This window comes from Microcaecilia unicolor, chromosome 7 (assembly GCF_901765095.1).
Source record: "Microcaecilia unicolor chromosome 7, aMicUni1.1, whole genome shotgun sequence".
Classification (NCBI taxonomy): Eukaryota; Metazoa; Chordata; class Amphibia; order Gymnophiona; family Siphonopidae; genus Microcaecilia; species Microcaecilia unicolor.
Window position 1 is genome coordinate 306121688 of NC_044037.1, and position 17040 is coordinate 306138727.

At 43.5% G+C, this 17040-nt stretch overlaps 1 protein-coding gene across 1 annotated transcript in view; it reads right to left on the bottom strand.

Moving 5' to 3' along the window:
- Positions 1-6907: 6907 nt before the first annotated feature.
- Positions 6908-17040, bottom strand: part of RETREG2 (reticulophagy regulator family member 2) — a 74271-nt gene continuing 64138 nt past the window's right edge. Inside the window, exons 7-9 of the mRNA XM_030210940.1 lie at positions 15714-15808; positions 15387-15522; positions 6908-7951 (exon numbers count right to left, since the gene is read on the bottom strand). Of these exons, the coding sequence (XP_030066800.1) occupies positions 7278-7951; positions 15387-15522; positions 15714-15808 (905 nt within the window). The 3' untranslated portion in view covers positions 6908-7277. The remainder of the gene's footprint in view (positions 7952-15386; positions 15523-15713; positions 15809-17040) is intronic.

The window sequence follows — 17040 nt, forward strand, 5'->3', positions numbered from 1 at the left end:
GAGGACCTAATGAGAAAGGGAGACTGGGCATCCAAATGGCAGATGACATTTAATGTGAGCAAGTGTAAAGTGATGCATGTAGGAAAGAGGAACCTAAACTACAGTTATGTGATGAAAGGTTCCAAGGTTGGAGCCATACCAAGGGGTAACATGCACTGTTGAGGCCATGTCACCAAGCAATCTCAACAGATGCTGAGCTGATACCTGCTGGCTACTGCAAACCTGATCGGTGATTGACACGAGACCAGTTGCTCAATTCAGAGGAAGGAAGGCCCAAGCTTGCACTGTTTAGAAGGGCTCCTATATATTCCTATTGTTCAACAGGTTGGGACTTTGGGTAGGTGATTACAAACCCTAGCAGCTCCAACACCTGGACAGTCCTCTGACTTGATTTTTGAGCACCCTCCTGCGACATGCTATTGACTAGCCAATTGTCCAGGTAGGGAAACAGATGCACTTCCAGTGTGCTCAGCGACACAGCAACTACTGCAAGACATTTGATGAAGACCCTGGGTGCAGATGTGAGGCCAGAATGCAGTACTGAAAGAAGTCCTTCCCTAATATAAATCTGAGGTACTTCCAGTGACTGGGAAGTATCTGGATGTTAAAATATGCATCCTTTAACTCCAGAAAGCATAGCCACTCATTTTTCTGAATAATGGGGAGAAGTGTGCCCAGGGTAACCATTCTGAACTTTTCTTTGACCAAATATTTGTTCAGGGCTCTTAGGTCTAGGATGGGCGAAATCCTCCTGTTTTCATGGTGATGAGGAAGTACCTGGAATAGAATGCCTGCCCTGGTGAAGAGCAGAGTTCCTCTGCAAGTATTTGCTCATGCCAAGTGGTGAGAAGAGACGCTCATGGTAAGCAATTTGAAGGTGTCTGTTGCCAATTGAGAGCATATCCTGCTTGGACTATTTGTAGAACCCACTGATTGGAGGTGATAAGTGGCCACCTTTCTTGGTAAAAATTCAGCCTCTTTCCTACCGGTAGATCATCTGGAACAGACACCTAGACTGTGGCTATGATCCTCTGGGAACTAGTCAAAAGCTTGCCCCAAATTTTGGCTGGGGAGCAGGCTATGATTTCTGTGAACAGGGTTGGCTAGCAGGCCCAAGGGCTTTGCGTCTGAGTCTGGGGCTGCTGCTGGAGATGGGCAGAAGTAAACCTGTGCCTTTGAGAATAATAGGTACTTTTTCAAGGCCCGCCAGAAAATCTCCTTGCAGAAAAGGACGTAGGAGGCGGCCACTGGGAAAGGGACTAGATGGTATCAGTATTTTTTTTTTTTTTAATGAAGTTAGCAACCTCTTCCACTTTGTCCCAGAAAAGATTTATCTCCCCAGCAAGGTACGTCCGCTATTCTCTCCTGAACTGCAGATTCAAGGTCAGAGACATGCAGCCATGCGAGTCTGTGCATCCCTACACCTAAAGTGGAGAGTCTGGACGCAATGTCAAAAGTACTGTAAGCATCCCTGATCAAATATTTTCGATACTCCTGCTGCTTCTTGGCCAGCTGGCAAAGCTCAGTACCCTGCTCTTGTGGGAGAATGTCTCCAAAGACACTGCAAACCAAAGACTGCAAGTAAATGCTCATGTAGAGCTGGTAGTCCTGGATGTGGTAGACTAGCATCAAGGCCTGTCAAATCTTTTTCACAAAGGAATCTAGAGCTTGTCTGACAGCAGATTCAACTAAGGAGTGGTGTGGCAACTGGGACTTCTCGAATCCGGGAGACTTACGGATCCGATACATGGAATCCATTTTCTTTGAGGGGTCTCCCAGCTCTTCATCTGTGCATTCTGGAGAAACTTGTGCAGCGGAACTGTCACAGAATGTCTGGGCAGAGAATCACATTCTAGGACCTAGGTCATCTTCTGTTTCCAACTTTAAGGGAATGGCTTCCAATATTTCCTCAACAAAATGGGTAAAAGATAGGCTCAGATGGAGACTTCCTTCTCTCATCAGGCGGAGAGGGATCTGAAAGTATGTTATAAGACCCCTCCTCCAAGAGGTGGTCTAGCTTGTCCTCAGATTCCTATGACTGAACCTTGTCAGACTGGGCAAAAAGGTCTTGATGAGACTGCGAAGACTTTCCCGTTTTAGCTGGCTGGAGGTATGTCCAGGCCGCAAGATCAGAAGCAGAGGTGCCTGCTCACATCTCAACCCTGAAGGAGCATCTTGCCCCGATATCGAGCGGTGCTGTGCATGGGAGGCACCAACACTGATGCCTCGAGAGGCACAGGGGTCGGAGATAACTCAACAGGGGATGTCACGGACCTCGATATCGGAGTGCCGAGAGCTGCGGCTGGTGCAAGTGCCCTCAACGCCTGAGCACTTGGAAGCTGTAGCAATTCTGCCAACTCCTCTTTCAGCATGGCCTAGAACTGGTCATCGAGGACAGCCATCGGTAAGACTGGGGCTGGTGTGGAGACAGCCTGCTGTTATCTGTGCGTATCAGAAGCAGGATCCCAGCTGCATAGGCATTGAGGCGAGGGCACCATAATTACAGAAGGGGAGCAGTCCTCTCGGCGCCAACACTTCTCAGGTGGCGGCAATACAGATGCCCCAGAACTCCTGGCACCAAGCATTGAAGAGAACTGATGTTGATGCTTTTTGGCCTTCGCCCAACACTTGGCATTGGTGTCCCTTGCTGCTGCTGCTGATGTCGGATCCACTCGAGACCTCAATGTTGGGTCCGATACAGATCACTCCAGGGGCCCAATGTCAATGGACGTGGAGACCTCCTTCATGCTGGTGCACACCCTCAGTGTCAGATTAAGCCCTGGCAGCCATCGGGTTCAATGCTTCCAATGCAGACGTCAATGGACCGGACTTAGAGGATCAAAAAAAGTTATCTCTAGTGGGCCTGAGGTGCGTGTTATTTTCTGCATTTGTGAGCAAAAAACACAGATATGTCATGGTCAGGATCCAAGTACTCCACCAATTGTGTGGATCAGTGGAAGGTATCACTCGATTACATTGGATGTATCTCTTGAAGGCACTGGGGGTCTTCTGGGGCATGTCAAAAAGGACCGCAGTTAAATCAAAAGGCTCAATTGTCAGACCAAAAAGGGGTGTACCTCAAACTGAGCTTGATGCTTTGACCTAAGAGGGCCTCTGGAACAGCAAAAAATAAAGAAAAAAAACCCAAACTTAAAAATGTCAAAAATACTAATAAAATGAAAGGGAAAGAAGAAAATAAATTTTTATTAAGAACAGTAGGCAAAGTATCCTAAAAAAACTGTTGTAGACCGCTTAGTTGCCTGTACAGGCTCAATTTGTGGTATATAAAATGCCTGGAATTAAATAAATAAAAAACTCTCGGGAAAGCACAAAAAGTAAAAGGAGAAGTGCTGAGGAGGAGACACAAAATGTGACCTCCTTGCTCCACAGAATAAAGACTGAGGGTCTCGCACTTGCATGTTGGGCAGGAAGGCGCTTGCGCATGCACACTGGAGCTGCTGCCAAAAGCCTCTCAACGTTACAGAGCGCTGGGCAGCATCCCATACTGGGTTCCGTTGGGATGACATCACCCAGATATAAGGATAACATTGTCCTGCTTGTCCTCAGAGAATCTTCATTAAGTATTAATTTTGACTTTCAAACTTTTCCCAGAGAAATTGGCCCAGATTATCTGGAAAAAAAAGAAGACGGTCGAGTTACGTTCTAGGCTGTCATTTTCATTCCCATAATGATGGGTAATTGTGTGTTCTGACTGTGAAAGCTGCATAAACTGCTCTTCAAAAGGAATCAAGCCTTTGCATGCTTAGAACCACCTGAGCGAAACATGTTACCGCAGAATTCACGCCATTTGGAGCATTTGCTCCTTCTTTGCATATATGTTTTTTTGAAATTCACTTAGACATTATTTAAAATTTTACCTTATACTTCGAAAAAAAAAAATGAATGAAAGACTTTGGGTATTGAGGTTTCTGTAGTTTTAGTCATTGTAGTATTCAGTATAAATATGACTTTTATTGAATTGTTATGTAACAGCTACTTTTACTATTTGTACAATTGTATTTCTCAACTTTAAATGCTTACATTGAGAGTAGTAACTATTTCACTATTTATATTGTCTATCCTATTAAGAATATTGACTCATACTTTCCTTTTATTGGGATTTGTTTTAAACTAATCTGGGTTGGGCACTTCAATAGAGACATGTGGTAAAAAATTGAAAGTTCTCCCCCCAAATTAGGCAGACTTCTATGGTCTGTGCCCCCAAAATGGCAAGGGCAAATCAAGATCAACATAGTACATGACGGCAGAAAAAGACCTGCACGGTCCATCCAGTCTGCCCAACAAGACAAACTCATATGGGCTACTTTTTGTGTATACCTTACCTTGATTTGTACCTGTACTTTTCCGGGCACAGACCGTATAAGTCTGCCCAACACTAGCCCCGCCTCCCAACCACCAGTCCTGCCTCCCACCACCGGCTCTGGTACAGACCGTATAAGTCTGCCCAGCACCATCCCCGCCTCCCGCTACCGGCTCTGGTACAGACCGTATAAGTCTGCCCAGCACCATCCCCGCCTCCCACCACCGGCTCTGGTACAGACCGTATAAGTCTGCCCAGCACCATCCCCGCCTCCCGCTACCGGCTCTGCCCCCAATCTCGGCTAAGCTCCTTAGGATCCATTCCTTCGTAGTATTACATCATACCTTATGCTACGAGTTTATCTTGTTGTGAGACTGGATGGACCATCATCTACTATGAAATACATAAGTTGTTTCCCTCTGTTGTGGGCTAGTTGAAGTTGGTTTTCTTTTTGTGTTATGGTTTTGACTTCAAATAAGGAATAATGGATCTGAATTTTTTCCTCTCAAGTGCAGCAGCCTGGCGGTCAGAGCAGGTGGCTGTGAACAAGGGAAGCCAGGATTCAAATCCTACCTTCTCCTTATGATCTCGGGCAAGTCACTTAACCCTCCATTGCTTCACTTACAGCTTTAAGATTGTAAAGCCCTCCACAGACAGGAAAATATCTCCTGCACCTGAATCTAGCTCATCTTGAGCTACAGTCAAATAACGTGCAGCAGAATGTCAAGCTGCTGAAAAGCAAAGGGAGTAACCCATTACAACACATCCTTCAAACAACTATTCCAACTTCTATTCCAGTAGGATATGAAAGTTGAGGCTAGGTTCTTCTCATACAACCAAGATCTACTTTTCATCTGGTTAAGATAGAGCCTTTAAAATAAGCACAGTAGAGAATTTTAAACCAGTAGCTTAGCAGTGCAGAATTCTCAGGCTCCACTGCTAACATTTAGGATGCACTCTGGTATCCATTGTTCTTTTGCTGTGGTTTAAAGTTTTCAATGTAGCAGCATTAGGCATGACTTGTATGGTCAAGAAATCTCATGATGCTTATACAGATCCAATTAAGCAGGGGGCAAGCTTTGCACATTTTCTCACTGTTCAGAGATGTAGAACAACAGCAGATAAAAACCACAAGCCCCTGTTTGTCAATTTCATCCTCTGTGCTTATCCCAGGCTTTACGTCTCACTCTCCCCGCCCCCCCCCCCCCCCCCCTCACAGCTAAGGATCCTTTGTGGTTACTCCAGACTTTACCCATCATTCGCCCTCCACAGCTACGGATCATCTGTGCTTCTCTCAGGCTTTACCTCTCACTCCCTCACAGCTAATAATCCTCTGTGCTTTGCCCCACACAGCTAAGGATCCTATATTTTTTGTTACATTTGTACCCCGCGCTTTCCCACTCAAGGCAGGCTCAATGCGGCGGGCAATGGAGGGTTAAGTGACTTGCTCAGAGTCACAAGGAGCTGCCTCTGTGCTGGCAATTCCCCAGGACCAAAGTCCACCACCCTAACCACTAGGCCACTCCTCCACTATATGTGTGTTTCCCAGACTTACTTGAATTCTGCTTAATTACCTTGGCTAAGCAGCTGAAGATTAACAATGATGTCATCATTTAAAACCACCCTGCCATTGGTCAGTTACCCATGATGAACTCAATGCAGGATTCTGATGGTCAAATAGTCACATGATGCTGTCTAACCAATCACATCAGTTATTTTATAACAGTTCTAATGAACACCCATTCATATCTTCTTGTTTTTTTTTCTTGGTACTAAATGAAGCAGAACTTAAAATGTTCATAAACTGAGATCATCATCAGAGTACTGTAATGAGAAACAGCTTTTGATTTGGGCAAATGTTCAAGTCCCTGCTAATGAGGCCCTGACTAAACACACACTCCACTGAGGCCTTCCCCCACAGATCATCATTTACACTTGAATCTTGGAAAAGTGGTGAAAATTTAAGCTCCCTGACCCTGGGGAGTCACTGGTCTGCTTCCCTGGGACATTAGAGAGCCAACATATGCAATTTTATCACAGAAGGGAAGGAACTTTATAGTGTTACAGGCACCGTATCCCAAGTCCTATTAATTCCAGATTTAACACATGGCAGTTATGGGACCCATATAGCCAGCACTAGCATAGCGTTACAGACACCTTATACCACGCACCCCAATCTGCATGATTTTAAACCCTGTTATCGTGACACAATATGGGCAATATTAAACTCAGCTCTATCATCCTCAGACACCATGAGTCCTACCCTCTATCACACTGAATACCAATCTTTAGGCTCCACAGGCTCTGTACTCCCAGCTCTATCATCCTCAGACACCACAACCCTCTACCTTGTGGCACTGTTATTCCTAACTCTATCAAAGCGAACACCAATCTTTAGGCTCTAAAGACCCTGTATTCCCAAGTCTGTTGGGCTTCTCTTTCTACATGTATCAGACTAGGACAATATGTGCATCTAAAGTGTCAGTTCTAGCTGTGCGTACTTGCAGCAACAATTACATTCAGGCGCTACACACACCACCTCCCACTCTTGAAGGCTTCTTCACAAAAGAAATCACCAACACATCATTGTCTCCCTTTACAAAATATGCATCTACTACCTGCTATTTTTTTGCATTATCACAACCTACATTTAAAGCTACTGCTCCATTTGCAAAATGAAACGCAAGCAAAAAAAATCCCCCTTCCCCACCTCCCCCCTCAACAAAAAGATATGACAACACTATTCTAAAGCTTTGCTTCTTTTGTCTCCGATGCAAAGATGGCTTCCAGGCCCCCGTTGCTGCCCTTGCCCAGGGAGTCCCCTCCCAGGGCACTAGGACTAATGGCAAGACTCCAAAGACAGCACATTAACACTCACAGTTTTGCAATCCTGGCCACAAGGTAACACAGAGTAACTGGCACCAATTGCTAAAACATTCCTTCTCTGAAGTCAGCTTTACAAAGTCACTGTCTCCTCTTCTTCCTCAGGATGCTGCTTTAGCTGCTCAATGGAGGACAGGGAGGGAATGCAGGAGGAGGAGGAAGAGGTAGAGTTTTGAGCCCATGCTGTGCCATACTCTTCCTTCTGACCTCCGAGTCCCAGCTCTGCATCCATCTGCTCCAGCTCTGTCTGATCCAGCAACTCAAAGTCATCAGCCTCATCCCCACCGTCCTCTGCTGCTGCCAGTGTCTCAGTCTGTGTCAGCTGGGCTTGGAAGTCCACATCCTCTTGGGGTTCGTTGGGCAGGAACTCGGAGATGGAGGGCTCCTCGCTGGCCTCTGAAGAGCGTAGGAGAGCAGAGAGGGTATTCTGCACCACGGTGGTGATGGCTGTGGTAACTAATTCCTCACTCAATGCCTCAATCGCCATGCCCAGGCTGGGTGTGGCACCAGTTGGAGACTGTCCGTTAAAATGTGTATTTACAAAGTGCAGAGGAGAGGCAAGCGTCTGGATGGCGAGGACAGAATCTGTGGCCTCAGGCGCCTGGACTTCCACAGGAACCACAAAAGCTTCACGTTCACCACCTGATTCCTGGTCTCTGGCATGGTATTCTTCCACCGACGGGAACTCTGTCAGATCCTTGGTGAAGGATTCTTCAGGGTCGCTGTGCATGCTCTGCTGATCAAGATCTGCAAGACAGTAACAGAAACCAACATTACAGGGGTCCCAGAAGGAGAGGGAGAAATAATTAATGGGAAACAGAAACCTACAATACACGGGGTCCTGGAAGAGGGGAATAATTAATGGGAAACAGAAACCTACAATACACGGGGTCCTGGAAGAGGGGAATAATTCATGGGAAACAGAAATCTACAATACACGGGGTCCTGGAAGAGGGGAATAATTAATGGGAAACAGAAACCTACAATACACGGGGTCCTGGAAGAGGGAATGGGAACAGAGAGCTACATGACAGGGGTCGAAGGGGATGTGACTGATTTTGTACCTTCCTGTTAAAGATCTTCAATATAAATGTTTTCATACTCTCTTCCTTTTCAATGTACAGAGTTCTGGAATACATTGCCAATCCTGCTGAGAACTCGATCTGATTATACTCTTTTCAGATTGCAGCTGAAAACATCTTTATTTCATACATTTTTAAGTCTTAAGATTATACTTTTAGAGTTGAATTTTTGTAACTGATTTCAGAGTTTAATTGCCTAGTTATCTCTTTTGTAATCTACTTAGAACATCTGAGGCTTAGGTGGAACAGAAGAATCTGCATTTGTGTTTGTAATAATTAATGAGAAGAGAAACAGCCACATTATGGGTGGGTTAATAATGAACAAAGAACCACTTTTAGTGGGAGTCACAGTGGGAAAACAGAGAAAAATGAAAGCAGATAAAGACCATATGGCCTATCCAATCTGCTCATCCATGCCATCTATTCTCCCTCTGCCTTACAGATCCTACGTACTTGACCCCAAGCTCTCTTGAATTCAGATACTGGTTTCCTCTCCACCACTTCCACCGGGAGGCTGTTCCATGAATTCACTACCCTTTCTGTGAAGAAGTACATCCTCAGGTTACTTCGGAGTCTGTCCCCTTTCACCTTCATCCTATACCCCCTCTTCCAGAGTTTCCTTTCAACTCAAAGACTCATCCCTTGTGCATTTAAATGTCTCTATTATATCTCCCCCTCCCACCTTTCTTCCAAAGTATTCATACTGAGATCTTAAGTCTATCCCCAAATGCTTTGTGATGACGACCACTGACCATTTTAGTACCCGCCCTCTGGACAGACTCCATCCTGTTCTTATCTTTTTGAAGGTGTGGTCTCCAGAATTGTGCACAATATTCTAAATGAGGGAGAATAAGAATAACAAGGCCTACAGATCACTTTGCTTATCTTCAGGTTAAATATTACATAACAAAAGAGAAGTTAATAAACGAAAATACAAAGGAAGGTGAGAGATTTGAGAATTTGTGGGGGGAGATAGATATAGGAGGGAAGGGTATTTCACGGTTATATGGTTACCTTAGAGGGCAGGAGTTGGTTAAGTTACCATATATGTTAGCATGGGAACGTGATTTAGGAACAGAATTAAGTATCCCAGAATGGAAGAGAGTGTGTTTGGAGGTTAAAAAGGCATCTGTCTGCGTGTTAATAAAGGAGAATGCCTATAAGATATTAAGCCGGTGGTATTATACCCCAGACAGGCTAAAAGCTATGTACTCGGATGCTTCCGACACATGCTGGAGGTGCGGGACAGCAACGGGCACATACTATCACATATGGTGGGAATGTTCAATGCTACAAGGATTCTGGGGTGAAGTAGTGCGCTTACTAACTAGGGCACTGGGTGTACTGTTTCCCTGTGACCCTAAGTGGTGTTTACTAGGTTGGGGTAATAGAAAAGAGAAAAAGTGGCAAAGTAGAGTTAAACGGATGGGACTGGCGGCAGCAAAAACTACCATAGCACTTAATTGGAAGCAGAAAGCCGGCCCATCCATACATAGCTGGATACTGAAATTCAGGGGGGTGGTATCACTGGAAAAACTGACTGATACACGCCGGGGAAAATTTTCCCAGACAGCGGATGAATGGATATACTTGAATGACATCCTAAATTAGTGACCTGGAGAAAGGGCTGAGAAGGTCATGGAGAAATGAGTAAACAGAGAGGGGGGGAGGGGAGGGGGGGTTAGGTCAATGGGAAAAATGCTGATGGGGGAGTTGATTGTCACAAGTTAATATTCATGTTATAAGATTTAATGGACAGCACTATGACATTTTGTGTGATTGTAGACTGTGTTGAATCATCAATAAAAAATTTTTTATTAAAAAAAAGAAAAAAGAATAACAAGGCCTGAGATTTGGAGGGCTGTTTCTGTTTATTAATGGAAACAGAAACAACCGCCTTTGGGTGGTCGGGATTAGAATGGGGATAGAAGACTATGTTACAAAGGGCCACGTTGGAAGGTGGCGACATTACTGAAAACAGAGAGCCATCTTCACAAGTGATTGGGGGACAGGGGGTTGTGTCTGAATAATGGGAGCAGTGAGGGCCACATTACACAGGATGTTTGTGTAGGGGTGTAAATCACCGAGTGTTGTTACAGGAGGCTAGGGTAGTGGAGACAGTGAATAATGAGGTACAGGAGATGACATTACAGACTCCAATACTGCATGGACCTACTAAGGACCTATTTTTATAACTCAACTAACCTTCCTCTAAAAGTATATAAGCCTCATCAGTACATTCAGACACAGACATAACATGGGAAGGGAAGAATGGAGAAGTTCCGAGAGAAGAGGACATTTCTCTGGTAAGTGAACACCATTTTGCTTGTGCTTTGGGAACTTAAAGATTGGGGTTTAAAGGAGGAATTGTAGGTTAGTGATAGGCAAAATAAAAATATAAAAAGCAAATTTTATCAACTAATCTCCATAGTCTTTTCCACTTCGTTTTAAAAACTTTGTACCACAGCATTAACAGATAGAATCTAGCAGGCACTGCAGGACCTAGTTTAGTATTAAGGGGGGAATAAAAAGAGAGAGAGTGAAAAGCAAGTATTATTAACTAGTTGCCATAGTGTACAACCCTTTTCCCATAGTTTTAAACTGAAACCTTTTCTAGTGATAGGCAAAATGAAAATATTACAAGAAATTTTTTTCAACTAATCTCCGTAGTCTTTTCCACTTAGTTTTAAAAACTTTGTACCACAGCATTAACAGATAAAATCTAGCAGGCACTGCAGGATCTAGTTTAGTCTTCCCGCCCACCCTTAGGACAACTCTTCATTTATAGTCAGTTATTGTAATTAGGGTAACAAACAAGGAGTGTTCTTACAGAGTTTTAAATACATTTCATTACCATCTAAAAAGGAAACACTAAATAAATCATACAATATACTATATAAACTAAAAGACATTTTTATATTAGGCTAATATCCTTAATACTGTAGCAAGTTTTAAATTATTGAAAAACTCAAAAACACTAAGATGGAGTCAGCAGTCCAGCAGCGAGAGGGTTGCTATCCAGTCTTTTAAAATTGAGTGTCACATGTATGATTATCTCCCAGTTGGTGAGATGTCATATGTGTGTGCCCGATGCAAAGAGCTCCTAGTTCTCAAAGAACGTGTGTTTTCTCTTGAGGCTAGAGTAGCAGACTTGGTGGAGCTGAGGGAAACAGAGGAGACCTACAGGGATGTTGTAGAGAAGTCCCACCTCCAGTCTGGTAGCCCATGTGCTACCTTGGAGGAGGGAGGTCTCCTAGGACAGCATCACCCTGGTGAAGTAGGAAGTACTCCTGTTGCCAGGACCTGCCCACCAGGGGATGTACTATCCTCTCGCACCGAGGATATGTCTCCAAGGGCTGCCCGGGAGGGAAAGGTTAGGACAGCTGTTGTAGTTGGTGATTCGATCTTTAGGCATATAGATAGCTGGATGGCTGGTGGACGTGAGGATCGCCTGGTGACCTGCCTGGTGCGAAAGTGGCAGACCTCACGCGTTACCTAGATAGGATTTTAGATAGTGCTGGGGAGGAGCCGGCTGTCCTGCTACATGTGGGTACCAATGACATAGGAAAATGTGGGAGAGAGGTTCTGGAAGCCAAATTTAGGCTCTTAGGTAGAAAGCTCAAATCCAGAACCTCTAGGGTAGCATTTTCTGAAATGCTACCCGTTCCACGCACAGGGCCCAAGAGACAGGCAGAGCTCTGGAGTCTCAATGCGTGGATGAGACGATGGTGCAGGGAGGAGGGTTTTAGATTTGTTAGGAACTGGGCAACATTCTGGGGAAGGGGGAGCCTATTCTGAAAGGATGGGCTCCACCTTAACCAGGGTGGGACCAGGGTGTTGGCATCAGCATTTAACAAGGAGATAGAGCAGCTTTTAAACTGGAAACGGGGGGAAGGCCGACAGTCGCTCAAAAGCGCACGGTTCAGGATAAGGTATCTTTCAAAGGTATCACCAAATCAGGGAAGATAGGGTATCATGATAGTGAGGTTGCAATGCATATTCATTGTGGATATCCCGAAAACCTGACTGGCAAAGGGTAATCCAGGACCGGACTTGGGAAACACTGCTTTAGAAGGTCATATTAAAAATTAGTTTCCCCCCGCCCTTTTTTTTAATAATAAAGCTTTTCCAAATAATTCCAGACAGACATGGTTTGAAAATCATTTGAAGTTCTGTCTTTCTGATGTTAAAAGTATACAATCTAAAAGAATAATGGATTGTTTGCCTACCAGGCAGTGTCAGTGTGGAATGCTTTAACATATAACATTAGGTTTCAGACTGAAATGTTAACATATTTAGCAAGTTTTGGGGATGGTAACTATCTTTTTAAATGTTTTACACTTTATACTGTAAATCCTAGAAATATGTAGTAGCTTTTGTGAACTGAATCAGACCATGGGGTAAATTTGCAGTATGTAAGTTGTATTTGTGTTGTACTGTGTTGTAAAGGGAAAAAAAACATAGGTCTCAATCGTGAAGCCAAAAGGGAAAACAAAGAAAACAAGACAATTAAAATAATGAGGAAGAATCATGAGATGTGGTGTTTGCTCACTTGGACACACACAAATAGTGTCAATGCTCAAGCTGGAAGCCAGACCTTCCAGGACTAACTTTAGACCTTTGTGGCTACCAGGTCAGACAAAGGGCTCTATAAAACTGTTTCCTAAAGTAATAACTTAAAGATGTTAACCCTTATTTCTAGCAAAGCTACAGGAAATAACAGAGCTTACAGGCAATCAGACAGGTAAGTGAGAATTGTACAGATAGCTAAGGTGGTCCCTAAAAGTTCTTTAAATACGAAAGACATAGCGGGATGCTGAGTGAGGAAGAGGAGGAGCTGGCCCTGTGGCTCCTAGAGCTGAAAGGGGAGGACTCTGGCTTTGGATCCAGCATCCTTCAAGCCCAGAGAAGACGATAGCTGCCATTGTGCTGGTGCATCCTGCCAGCTAACAAGTGGCACTGAAAGTGTCCTGAAGGTGGCAAAAAAAAAAAAAAAAAAAAGACAGAGAGACTTGTGAAATGATGTAGTAGTTACAGTGCAGGGAAAATGCTGATCCAAATGGTAAGAGAATGGAAATCAAATACTTAATGCATCAGCTTTCAAAACAGCAGTAAAATAACTTTCTAAACTTCTAAGCAGGGCCGTGCTGATGCAGTAAGCGAGGTAAGCGCCGCAGGGGGGCGCTTGCCTTCGAGGGGCGCCACTGCCCTGCCGTCCGTCTGCTCACTTGCAAAATCTTTCACCTGAACTTCGCAGCAGGGGGGCGCTTGCCTTCGAGGGGCACCACTGCCCTGCCGTCCGTCTGCTCACTTGCAAAATCTTTCACCTGAACTTGTGATTCTCCTATTTCCGCTGCCCTCCCCTTTTCATGCAAAGGAGCAGTATTAATTTAGGCAGGCACGCTCTTCAAGTTACATGAGAATACAACCAGATTGCTATTTATGCTTCAGTTTGGGGCTAGCTCCTCAGTCAGGGTGAGTTTCAGAGCTTGAAACAGCATTCAAATTAAAGAGAACCTGAAAGTTTAAAAGTGCTAAAAATAAGTTTTAAAAGTATTTGCCTTAAATCTAATTGCAGAATTCAGGTGCTGGGAGTCTGTACTTGGTTGTCATATGCTCAGATTTGTTTAAATCATATGCAAATTAGTCCGGTGTTTTTCACTAAACATTCCCATGAGTGTCTGTATGTTAATCTGCATTCAAATAGAGCTCTCTGATTGGATGATCAGCTTCTGTTAAGAAATCTGCCCGGGAAGTGAACAGAGTGAGAGCTGACCTTTGCCAAGAGAGACATCCAGCTGTGACTTCCTGTGTTTGTTGACTGAAGTTATAAAAGAGTGCCTGATTGTGGTAAATGAGAAAATATAAGTGAAAAGAGATTGGTGGCGATTGAAGTTTCTCTAGTGAGAAAAGGATCTGAATATTTCAGGATTACTTGAAGTTTATGAAGAATAGAAAAGGGTGAATTTCAGTTTAAGAGTGTTTAAATCCTATAAGCTATATAAAGGCTAGGTAGATTCAAGTGACTGTAAGCAAGGAAACCTTAATATTTGATCTGAAATAAATATTTGATCTGAGATAGTTGATCAGAGATAAATGTTTGATCTGAATTATATCCTTTGGTGCAAAGGAGATTAGAATGCAATAAAGTATTTCTTTCTGTTTACCAGTACAGTCAAATAATTCCATTCCACTTAAATAATTTTTTGTTATATATATGAGGGAGTAGTATCTGGATTTATTGTAAATCAAATTGATTCCATTCACAGGAATTCATATTCACCTTCATGCATTCATCCGATATTATCTTTTAAGGATGAAGTTTTATTTTATGTTCACTCTGTCTCTTGTGAGCTGAGCACAGTTAGTTTCCTCGGCTGGCACGATTACATATTAGAGGTATTTTGATACTGTGTGAAGTTTTACCACAGACGGGTGACATATATAAAACATTCTCCTTGGATAGGATGTGATATGTGAAAATACATTTGCTTTAATGAAATTGCTAAACTTTAGAGTCAGAGACTTATCAATGAGGGATACATACAGTGCTATTTTTTCCTGAGGTCCGGCTTACTTGCCTGCTCCCTTCTGTTCCTGCTCTGCTGGACGGGGGGGGAACCGATAGTCTGCAGGGGGGGCACCAGAAACCCTAGGCAAGGCCCTGCTTCTAAGCTAGCAGATTGGATGGGCTGCTTCAGTCTTGACCTGCCATAATCTTCTCTGTTAGTAGATACAGCAGAAAGTTTTAACGCCCTTCCCCTGGACTTCTTTCAGTCTTCATACAGCAGCAGATAGCTGCTGCTATTCATACACAGGACACATTGGCACAGAAGGAAAGTAAACACCCCAGATCTCTTCATCTGAACAGACTAAACCTGTGGGCTTGAAGGGGGGAACTGGGAGTACCATTTTGGCCCATCTTGCCATGTGGAAAGTGAGACACGGTAGGGTATAAGTGTCAGTAACTTGCTGTGTAAAGCTGTGGCAGGCTGCAGTTATGACACTAAAGAGGCATCACTGAAGGTTCAGCAGAGGAACCCTCCCGTCAGAATGCTTCCTTAATACCTGAAACCCTCATTTCCCTCCTTCTCACATACCTTCAGATACATCGGTCAGTTGTGGGGTCGTAGCCCGAGAAACAGAGAATCCTCCGCTTTCCAGAATTGAGGCTTCTTCATCTGAAAGCTCAGAGTCAGTAATGGCCAACGCAAGGGCAGTTGTTTTTGCATCCACCTGTTCATAGAAGCAGGTCACACGACTTATTGTGTGCATAGTACCATATCAATCTCCACCCCAATTTACCATCTAAGAGTCCAGAAAACTATATTCTGTAAATATCATGCACACCATTGCTACCAATGGTGAGATGCTGGATGATTTGCTTCATCCTCAACACAATGAGCCCACACCAGAGAGACACCTACCAAGGGTGAGAAGCTGGACAGCTCAGCCTCACTGTCACTGTCTGTCTCTGCCATTGGCTCATCTCCTGCCTCTGCTTCTTTCTTCCCCTGTTTGTCTGTGAGGAGGAGAAGAATAAAGAATTATCAGAAACCCGGGATAAAGGGATGAAAAAGCAAACACATAATTTTCAAATGGTAATGTATCATTTTCTAGGAGAAACAGTCCCCTTGGTGTTGCCCTTAGGAGCCAACCTATAACCCCTTTTTAGGGATCTTCTGCATCTCTGAATCCCCATGACGTCCAACTTTGCACAGTCAGGAAAAGCCCTCCTGTAATCGTCAAATCCCACTTCTATTTACCTCTCTCTTTTCTAATTACTGTGGAGATGAAATAAATAGAAATGAATAGATAGATATTTAGGGCAGAGAGACTATGTTATGGTTTCAAGGATTCCTGAAATCAAGATCTTACAAAGTGAAAATGAAAGGAACCTGATCCTCTCCTTGGTCACTGGACTGTGGCATCCCTCAGGGCTCTCCACTATCACCCATACTGTTTAATGTAATGATGTCACCACTAGGTAACAGACTAGAAACAGCAGGATTCAAAACATTCACATACGCTGACGAAGTTATCATATACACAACCTTCAAAAAGAACATTCAAGACATCTTACAAAAGGCAAAACTTGGCTTAAGTTTGATGGAAACCTGGGCCTCAGAATCAAAAGTAAAGCTAAATAAAGAAAAAAACTAAATTCATGGTCATTACCAACCTATTTGACCAAAAGAACTACAACAGTTTCACAACTGACAGCACTTCATTCCCCACTGACAATAATCTGAAAATTCTAGGTATAATTCTAGACAAATATTTAACACTCAAGTTTCCTCAGTAATCACAAAATCTTTCTGGTCTTTTTGGAAACTAAAAAGGATCAGACCCTATTTCTCATCAGAAACATTCAGACTATTGGTACAATCGTTAACATTATCCCAATTCGATTATTGTAATGCCATATATGCTGGCTGTAAGGAGTACCTGATGAAAAAACTCCAAACAGCTCAAAACACTGCAGCCAGGTTCATATACAAAATCTCTTGTTTTGAAAGTGCCTCCCCTTTATTAATCAAATTACACTGGCTTCCAATCAAAGCAAGAATTACCTTCAAATTATGTACCTTTATCTTTCAAATACTAAATGACACAGCTCCAGACTATATGGTACCATTAATAAACTCAAAGAAACACTAAATATGAGGCAAGAAACCATCTCAGACTACACCCCCCAAATTGCAAAAAAGTGATCTACAAAACTGTCCACTCTGCAGACTTCACTTACCTAGA